Source organism: Neocloeon triangulifer, unplaced genomic scaffold (assembly GCF_031216515.1).
Source record: "Neocloeon triangulifer isolate White Clay Creek 2 clone unplaced genomic scaffold, ASM3121651v1 ptg000014l, whole genome shotgun sequence".
Taxonomy (NCBI): domain Eukaryota; kingdom Metazoa; phylum Arthropoda; class Insecta; order Ephemeroptera; family Baetidae; genus Neocloeon; species Neocloeon triangulifer.
The window spans coordinates 16,096,739-16,106,253 of NW_026775556.1; the positions used below are offsets into that span (position 1 = coordinate 16,096,739).

Below are 9,515 nucleotides of genomic sequence, written 5' to 3' on the forward strand. Positions count from 1 at the left end.
AAGGACGTTTTGCGCGTGTGTCTTTTTCCTCTCGGCGCGTGCCCAAGGATGGCAATCAATAGTCGCGTGATTGCTACGTGTCGCGATCGTCGAGATATGATCCACCTGAGCCGACCCTCGGCCCCCGGCGGCGGTCCGCCTCCGAGGGAGCAGGAGGACCACGTGGTCCAGTTCCATGTCAATTCAGGCGTCACGGTCAGTCTGCAGGTCGGCGATTCAGTGCGCGTCGTCAAAGGTACGTCCGTCCAAGGCCCTTGCAGATTTTTCAGTACGCGCGGCTCCAGCGGCCACGTACTTGATAATAATTATTTTGCATCCGTCACGTGCGTGCGTGCTTCTGCCACGGCCAAATTCTCACGCTTCGCAGCTCCTCTTCATCCCGTTCAGTTAACACAAAAATTTTAATTATCGAATCTGATATATTATGTATTACGATTTTTTTTCCGCCACTTGCTATTCATTTTAAATTATTTATCCTTGAAAAAATTGAAATTTTTCATTGCGCCCGCTTTTGTGGTACTCGTTCATAACCATAAAATTGATGCGCGGCCGGCAGGTCGTTTCCTCAATTCACGTTTCCGTGTCTGCACATCAGGAGCAGCGTGCTTTATAAATTAGGTTAATATCTATTATTTTTTTCTGGAAAATTGTCCCAACTTCTATTACAAACCTGAAAAGAAAAATATATTTTCTTAATTAAATTGCTTATTTTGCAAAAAGGCTTAAATATTGTGGACTGGATTTTTATTTTCCAACAATGATCAAATTCCGAATTTTTTCTTTCCATTTTTTCCTTTTTGTATTATTGTGCATTCTTTAGAAATAAGCATCAAAAAACCTTTCCAGATATTATTTAAAAAAAAAGTGGAGAAATTGCAACGGAGGCCCACAGAGAGCTCTACGTTGAGAATTACTTCAATCAATTCACTTTATTTAATTTCTGCTGTTTGTGAAATAACCAACATAAAAAATGTCGATAAAATAGATCGTAAACATTTATATAAAAATATTAAGACAATACATGATTGTACAAAATTAATTTGGAAATCTTTTCAAATTCAAACGCATTGTAACACAACCAGAGGCTTAAATTTTTAATTTTATCTCAATTCTTTAGTTACATTATATAATACTCCTAAAAAACCAACAATTTATCAGTTTTAAATGTTCACCACCTTTGAATAATTTTTTTTTCTAACATTGAAAAAAAGGTGAACTTAACTTTATATTGATTGGTAGAACATTTTATCAAATTAATTGTATTTTCCTGAAAGCATCCGCTGCTACATTAACAGAACGCGAAATTTTAAGACGAACATGTTTTGTCAGTTTTGTGTTTTTTCGTTTTTATCATTATCACTTTTTAGCATAAACTGATCTCATTGTACCTTGATTAAAAAAGAAATTTTAACAGGCCCGCAGCACGCTCTTGTCTCCTCTTGTCTTATCGCGCAGTTCACATTCACCTGTCAAAATTAAATGAAAACAACGTGCAACGTGAATTTGGCGCAGTTTTTCGAGTAGGTACCGAAACACGTAACACGACTGGTGAATTCCACGATCTCTCTTTCTCTTTACTCTGGCGGACACACGAACAACCATACGGAAATTCCCCGGTGCTCGTTTTTCATTGGTCGAGGCGAAGTATATTAGTGTTGATCACGCGTCGGTCACGACTCCCTTCTCCACACCCCACTTTGTGTACTGCTTCGGCTGACACGCTGACAGAGTGAGAAAGAGGGACACGTCAGCGCGCGATGCCATGGCCAACGGAGACGAGGCGGATTTGATGGCCTCTTACGAGTTTTGCGGCCAGTGGCCGCAGCCACCCCTCGAGTTTTACTACCCTGGTAGGCTTGACTACCCCCGGGGGCGTGTCACCCCGCTAGACGCCCTCTGTGTCTTTCGCCGCCACTTGCGTAACGCTTTGTCTTTCGTGTCTTTGCAGGGCCGATGACTGTCCCGATGGTGCCGACCGCAGGACGGCCTTCGCAACCCCCGATTCCGATGCCCGTGCAGGTGCCCGTTGGTCACGTCGTACACCAGATAATGGATGAGTCGGGACAGCTTCGACACGTCATCCTCAGCCCCCAACGCGCCCCCGAACAACGACAGGTCTGACAAGTGTTTACTTTTCACACGGATGCCCCTCTCTTTGCCTTTGTTTTCCCAGTTTGAGCGTTTCCGCACTGCGAGGGTGTGGAAACAAGGGCAGTTTCTCATACACCTGCTTCCTAAGGGGTAGATACGTAAGGATTTTGTTCGGAGAAAGTCTGAGCGGAAGTGTTTTTGTGTCAGGATACGTAAAATTTGCAAAGCTTTCAGGGCGTAAATTTTTAATGAACTTTATTATTATTATTTTTTTGTCTACTTGGTTTGAGGTCGTTGAACCTGCCATTTGACCGGATTTGCATGTTATTTACATGCGCTTTGGGATTTTTTAACCCCAATGAACAATGTTTTGAGATTTCGAGACCTATCGCGCGACTGGTAAAAGGTGCATACTCCGCAGAAAAAAACTTTTTGAAAATTTCATATCTTATATCGGATTTATTTTTATTAAATAAAAATTTTTAAATAAACAATTATTGGAAATTATAATGAAATGAATTCTCAATAACAACTGCAGCTTAAAAAATCTTTTCTATATTACATTCATTGAACTTATCGAACTTATCTTGTTTTGCTTGTTAAAAATTTTATCAATGAATCTTTTTTATAAAGATTTAATAACGCATATGTTAGTTCTATCTCAATTTTGTGTACATTTTATCAGTCAAGTCAACCTTGAATATTATAATGAACTGTGAACAGCGATCTCATTCAGAATGTATAAACTCTCACTCAATGGGGCTACACAAGGAAAGTCGACCAATATGTATAATAATTAAGCGCCTCTTATTTTCTAGCATGTTCTCTCGGAACCTTTTTTTTTTGGGCTTCTTGAAAATTGATTCCTGTCAAACAGTGTGAAAATATGTGCATTATTTTTGTTATCAAATTTCAGCCCGCGCCTAATGAATATTACCACGCCTATTACACAATGGTTCCGCCTAATGTGTCGATCCCCCAACCACCCCCACCACGCGCTGCTGATGATCGGTACAGGGTGCAGCGGGACAAAATGAAAAGACGGCTTGAGCAAAGGCAAGGCTGTAGTTCGACCACTCCTGCAACGTCGCCGACAAAAAGTGAGTCATATCCCACAGATGCTTTGATAGTATTAAAAAAAAAAAAACTGACATATCTTATATCTATTTAAATTTATACGAAGTGTGAAAGTGTTTTTTTGCTGTTGAAATTTTTTATTTGGCCGTATCTTGTGTTTGTGTTTTTAAGAATAATTTCAACCTCGGGATTTATGTTTAAAGATCAAATTTTTTATGATTGTTTACTTTTGTTCTCTCACACAGCTTCAGATTTTTTTTTACTTATTAATCAATTGGTTTATTTCCAAAACAATATTTATGATGTATTTCTCCAACCACACTCAGAACTTAGGATCATCGCTGAACTAGGCGAGGTAGTGCAGATAAGAAAATATTTATTTATTTATTCTCCATTCAATTGATATTGATGATACAGTAATTTAAAGCAAAAATAGTAAAACATTGCATAAAGGGTTCAGAAACAAGAAATAAATTGGAAAATTTATTATTTAAAATAAAAAATAAATACTTTAAGTTTATAAATTGTAAAATACCTGCTGATTTTTTTTGCAGAAACTCTGCCGAGAAAAACAAAAGAAATGCCGTCGTCAACACCCCCGGCCTCTCCAGCCTCCCCTGGTTTGCAGTTGAGCATCTGTGATGTGGCTCAGACTTCTGCAAACCTCAGCTGGGCGGCTGCGGACACAGCTAGTGTGAGTGGCAGCGAAGACAGTGGAGTAGCAGAACCTCCACCCGAAACTTCCACAACCATGTACCAACTAAGCATTGGCAAAAAAGGCAAAGAGCACAAGATCCTCTACTTTGGCACTGACCTTGGCTTCCAGTAAGTTTAAAAGTTACTTAAAATAAGATATAATTAAAAATTCCTAACTGAAACTTCATCATTTTTATCGTTTTTTTTTTTATTTGAATTTTTTTCAGAAGTCATTTTGATTTAAATAAAGTTTTCAAACTACATATAATATATTTGCCCCACAGACTGGACAACCTACATCCTGGTACAGAGTATAGCATTCGATTAGCAGCAGTGTTGGCAGGAGAGGGTGGCTCAGCATCCTGCACAGAGTACTTGTCCTTCTCGACGCTGCCAGCACCACCCTCGACACCGTCTCAACCCCGTCTAGCCGGTCGAACCAAAACGTCTCTAACTCTTAAGTGGTCGAGCTGTGCGAACGGTGGCGCCCCTTTGACAGCATACATTCTAGAAATGTGCGACGTGGCTGACGGACAGTGGCAACCTATTTATAAAGGCCGGGAAAAGCAATTCACCATTTCCAAGCTGCAGGCCGGAGCTCCATACAGCTTCAGGCTGGCGGCAGCAAATGCTCTGGGCGAGAGCCCCTTCTGCGACCCACAGACCTTCAACACTCAGGAGCCTCTGCCTCCCACTCCGAATCCTCCACGCCTTGCAGCGCCCGCCCTTCCAGACAGGTTGTTGCTTGAGTGGGACCGCACGGAGGTGGCTGACATTTACAAATTGGAGCAGGCAGAAGAGCTAGTGCCCAGCGGCCCTGCGCCCTCGTTCTACTTGGTCTACCATGGCCCCGAGTGCCGCTTCGAAAGTCAAAGTCTGCAGCCTGCCTCCGCCTACCTCTACCGCTTGAAGGTTGAGGCCAACGGACAGTGCTCGCAGCCGTCACCTCCAGCGCGGCACATCACAGCGCCGGCGCCTCCTCTTCCTCCGGCACGGCCCCAGCTAAAGGGTCGTTCCCAACCATTTAGTCTTCGTCTCGTTTGGGTACCTCCTTTGCACACTGGTGGTGCCCCAATTCTTGCCTACAAACTCCAGATTGATCAAGGAAAAGGTGAGATTAATTATTTTATAAACATCAAAATGGAACTGTAGTAGAAAGTTAGAAACTATCAGGATAATTGAATATTATTGAAAAAAAAAATCGAAAAATCAAAATTCAATCGAGTTAATTATAAAACGTTGCAAAGTGTTAAATTATATAATTGAAAGCTCAACTGAGCATAACTTTTATCTTATAGATTAATGTAAGGAGATTCAGTTTTTTTTTTTTTAAGTTTGTGCGACAGATTTTCCAAAGTCTTTTCACTTATTTTATTGAAAAGCATAAAATTTTAGATCAAATTGCTAGAGATTAAATTTAATCAGTGAAAACTACAATACATTTGTAATTATCTTTTCAATGTTCTTATCGGGCAGGCTTCCAAGACGTTTGGAGTGGTCCAGGTTGTGAAGCGGTAATTAATGAGTTGGCCCCTGGCTACTTGTACCAAGTTCGTGTGGCTGCAATTAACGCAGCAGGAATCAGCAATTACTCCGAGGTGGCACATCTGACGACGGCAGCCGCTGCCCCCGAGCCCCCAATATGGTCACGCAAGCAGCAGCCACCTTCAACCCACGCAGTCACTCTGCATTGGGAACCCCCTGCCTTTGATGGAGGGGCCCCTGTGCACCAGTATGAAGTAGAAGTTGCTGACGAGCATTCCAGATGGCAAGCGTACAAAGGAACAGAACCCTTTTGCGTCGCTGCAGGTCTGCAGGCGGCCAACCTTTACCACTTTTACGTAAGAGCGGCCAATGCAGCAGGCCTTGGTCCTTGGTCAGTCGAGTTGCCCTTGCAGACGGCCGTGGCCCCTCCAGCAGTTCCTGAACCTCCTTCTGTGGAAGTATCCGAGGACAGAGCTGCAGAATTTTCCTGGCAGCCCCTGGCAACGGCCGCCACTTACGGCCTCCAACTTGCCCTTCTCGAAGAGCCATCATCGGAGCCTCAATACAAGGAGGAGTATTCGGGGCAAGAAAGCAGCTGCCAGGTCAGTTTCTAAAAACTTTGACAAACTATTTAATTTAGTTTCAACTGTAATTTATCACACAGGTTGTTAACCTGGCTCCAGGATCAACTTACTTAGCGAGACTGCAAGGTCTCAATTCGTCAGGAGCAGGCCCGTTTTCTACCCCAGTGGTATTTTGCACACCAGTGTCAATTCCTGGAGCAGTGGCTCATGCGCCACACTGCGCATCTCTCAAGTCAGACGGCTCTTCAGCCCAACTGGTTGTGACCTTTGAACAGCCTGTCCACTGGGGCGGTGATTCCCAAGGCCCTCACTCATTCCAGTTGGAGACAATCCCCTTCAATCCTGAACAAAACCCTATGAAAACAGAAGAGACAACCGTCAAGCTTGACTTGCAACTAGAAAGCACCTACAGGTAACAGCACATTGCCTCATTGACATAATTATGATTAATTTGTATTGGTCAGGTTGAAAGTCCGAGCTGTGAATTCCAAAGGTCCAGGTCCTTATTCTCCGGTACTCAAAATAACTACGCCTCCTCCTCCTCCTCCTGCCCCTTCTCTTACCCTTTTGGCTGCACAGCCAAGGGCACTGAGACTTGGTTGGGAGTTGGACAAAGACACCAGTATAATATTAGAGATGAGGCGTTCCGAATTGCACAAGTAATTTCATTATTTTCACAAAAAGGTTTAATTCCTTAAATTTTTTTGTAATTAGATTCCAGATTGTGTACGAAGGCTGCGAAAAAAGGCACAAAGTAACTCAGCTGAAAAAGAACACCGAGTACCAATTCCAAACAAAAGCTGTTGGGCCGGGAGGCGAAAGTGCGCCCAGTGAAATTTTCACTTTCCGAACTAAACCTGAGCCCATCTGCTTGCCTGCTAACCTCAAATTTGTGGAAACGTCAAGCAGCAGTGTCCTTGTGTCCTGGCAGGCGCCTCCTGAGCACAAAAGCAGACTCCAACTTGGCAACAGTCGACATGGCCCATTCACTATGGTAAGTTAAGTTGTGCAAACGTTTCCAACACATCAAATTTTAAAATGTTTTTTTTTCTTTTAATTTAAGTAAAAATATTTTATAATTAAATAAAAAAATTTAGTTTGAAATCTATCTGAATCATTAAAACAGAATTATTATTATTATAACTTAATTTTTTAACAGGTGTATGAAGGCATGGATTGTCAGTACGAGTTAACCAGCATGACGGTGAACACAGAGTACTGGGTTCGTGCCTCGCTGACACTTGGTAGCGAGGAGGGGGCATGGACAGCACCCGCAGTTTCATGCATTGCAGCCAAGGTTGCGGCAGAGCCGTTGACGCGACCGGCGCAGGCAGCTGCTGCTCCTGCTGTTGAGCGTCGGGCGCGCTCCCGGGCATTGAGTGAAGAGCAGAAGAAGGCTGCAATCTTGATTGCCTTCCTGTTGATGTCGGTGGTGCTGGCTGTTTTTCTGGCACGCACAGTGACCATGTGATTTTCTCCTGCTGCATTTATTACCAAAGCCGTCTGTGACGCGCCGCTCTACTTCCAGCGCGCGCAAGTTTCTCGATTTTTTTCTTTTAATTTCCATCGCATGATTGATAAATGAATAAATTAAAACTAATGAAGTTGATGTATTGATATATCGCCTAAGTGTCTTCCAAAAATTTTATCGCATCTAATCTAAACCATATATGGGAATGATGAGAAGCTAAATTGTACACAGCTAAAAATTTAAGAGCATATTATATGAAAATTATATAAAATATATATTATATATTTGAAATAAAAAATACTGAGGTTTTTTTGCATTTTACCAACTAAGATGAATTTTTTTTAAATTGTTTTATTTTACTACTATTTTTCTGACAAATAAGGTAGTCAAAGAAATTACCAGAACAACAATTTTAATCCTTAGGAGCAATGTAGCCTTTGTATTTTTTCTTATACTTCAGTCCAGTAACAATTGTAGAACTACCGGGAAAAGCAGAAACACCCCCAAACATTGTGTCGGTTTCTATAATGAATAAAAAACAATTACAAGAATTAATCATTTACTATTTAATGAACATTTACCTGGATGAAATCTGTGATATTCATATTGGACAGTTAAATTTTGAGGAAGATCCATTTCCTTCAAAGCGTCAAGTGGAGTGGTTGTTTTCACCTCAGTTTGGTAATAATCACAAATGTCCTCTAAAAAGTAAAGTTTTAGTAATAAATAGCTACTAGGCATCTTTGAGTAAGTGTACGGATTGTGTCCATGGGAGCCAGCATCGAATTTGGTACTTGGTGATCAAACTCTTTCCAGCAAAGAGAAAGAAACTTGTATTTATTGCCGACGTCTTCCAATTTGTCCTTCCAAGTAAAGTTTTTTGGGTAGACCGTCTCTGAAATTTTCTTTATCCTGTCTACAACATCTGGAGGTGGCACAAATGCCTTTTGTTTCCTGAGGAATCCTCTCGACTGCAAGGATGTTTTGAATGCATCAATCTGGTTGCGCGACTGGTCGTAGGAGACAAAATCCTTTGAAACAGGAGCGACTGACTTTTTCTCCCTGAGTTCAAGCTTTATTTTTTTTCCGTAATTCTGTGGAAAAATTTAACTTATATTATAAGTTCAATTTGAATTCTATTTTTTTGAAATCGTTTTATCCTGTATGATTGAAGATTAAAAAAGTTGTGTGTAAACAAACTTCTGTGAGATTTTAGTCTGTAAAAAAAAATAGATTCAGACATAACAAGACATACCCGTAAGGGATTGAGCGTTTGCGATGTGAATTTGGAAATAATTTGTCTTCTAAACATAAACGCTGCCATGCTTTTGCCTCTAATTTTGCCGATTTGAAATGCAATATGCAATGACAAAAATGCCCTGCCCACTTTTCACGTCTCATCCAATAGTGCTATTTACACAAGAGTGCCGTGCAAAGTTCTACTGTTCATTGATTGAAGGGGACAAGGGGGGGAAAGCGAGCGGGTTTTTATACATCTCCGATATTTTTAAATGATTACATACTATTTAACTATTTTTAAAAATCATTTACTTTGCTCATTAAAAACTTCATGTATTTTTAAAAAAATGTTTCGATGTAAAAATAATGAACCGTAATTCATGATTAATTGTGTAATACATATGAAAGGATCTTTTATTATATTTAATAATTAAGTGAAAACACAATTTTAGCAGAATTTTAGTATAATTATAACAGTACTTATAAAATAAATATGATAGTTATCATAGTAATCATTACAATAATTATGATTGTTTTTAATTTTTCTATTTTATAACCCAATTTTGTTGACGTTCAAATATGTATAAAAAAAAACAATGGAAAAATTGTTTCAAAGAAATTGTTGGCAAAAAAAAGACGCGCCCCTAGCAAGAATTTTGCTAAAACTTCAGAGATCAACGAAGATTCCATCCACAGCATAGCCTGAACATAGCTATATAATAAAACAAAATGCGTTATTAATTTTTGTTTCGCTTGTGAAATGAATAATTTTAATTCAATTTACATAAAGCAATTATGAATATTAGATATAAAAGTGCGAAAGAAAAAATCTTTATATATCGGCTATTGCATTTATATTAATTATTGTATGT

The 9,515-nt window shown here is 40.2% G+C and overlaps 2 protein-coding genes across 3 annotated transcripts; one reads left to right on the plus strand and one right to left on the minus strand.

The window, feature by feature from the left end:
* The first annotated feature begins 81 nt into the window (after window positions 1–81).
* LOC132201565 (fibronectin type-III domain-containing protein 3a) lies at window positions 82–7,921 on the plus strand. 2 transcript variants are annotated; one of them, XM_059627803.1, is made up of 10 exons: window positions 82–235; window positions 1,949–2,115; window positions 3,008–3,191; window positions 3,723–3,993; window positions 4,149–4,975; window positions 5,341–5,951; window positions 6,014–6,345; window positions 6,398–6,592; window positions 6,648–6,927; window positions 7,093–7,921. In XM_059627803.1, the coding sequence occupies exons 1-10, from the start codon at window positions 97–99 to the stop codon at window positions 7,402–7,404; spliced, it is 3,318 nt and encodes a 1,105-aa protein (XP_059483786.1). In that variant the 5' UTR covers window positions 82–96; the 3' UTR covers window positions 7,405–7,921. The 2 variants fall into 2 exon arrangements, with proteins under 2 accessions (XP_059483786.1, XP_059483787.1); XM_059627804.1 differs by lacking the exon at window positions 82–235 and adding an exon at window positions 1,691–1,850 and having other exon boundaries at window positions 7,093–7,920.
* LOC132201566 (uncharacterized) lies at window positions 7,736–8,818 on the minus strand. Its single transcript, XM_059627805.1, has 4 exons — window positions 8,660–8,818; window positions 8,162–8,498; window positions 7,986–8,105; window positions 7,736–7,926 (listed from the first exon to the last, which is right to left on the minus strand). The coding sequence occupies exons 1-4, from the start codon at window positions 8,726–8,728 to the stop codon at window positions 7,817–7,819; spliced, it is 636 nt and encodes a 211-aa protein (XP_059483788.1). The 5' UTR covers window positions 8,729–8,818; the 3' UTR covers window positions 7,736–7,816.
* Between the last annotated feature and the right edge of the window lie 697 nt (window positions 8,819–9,515).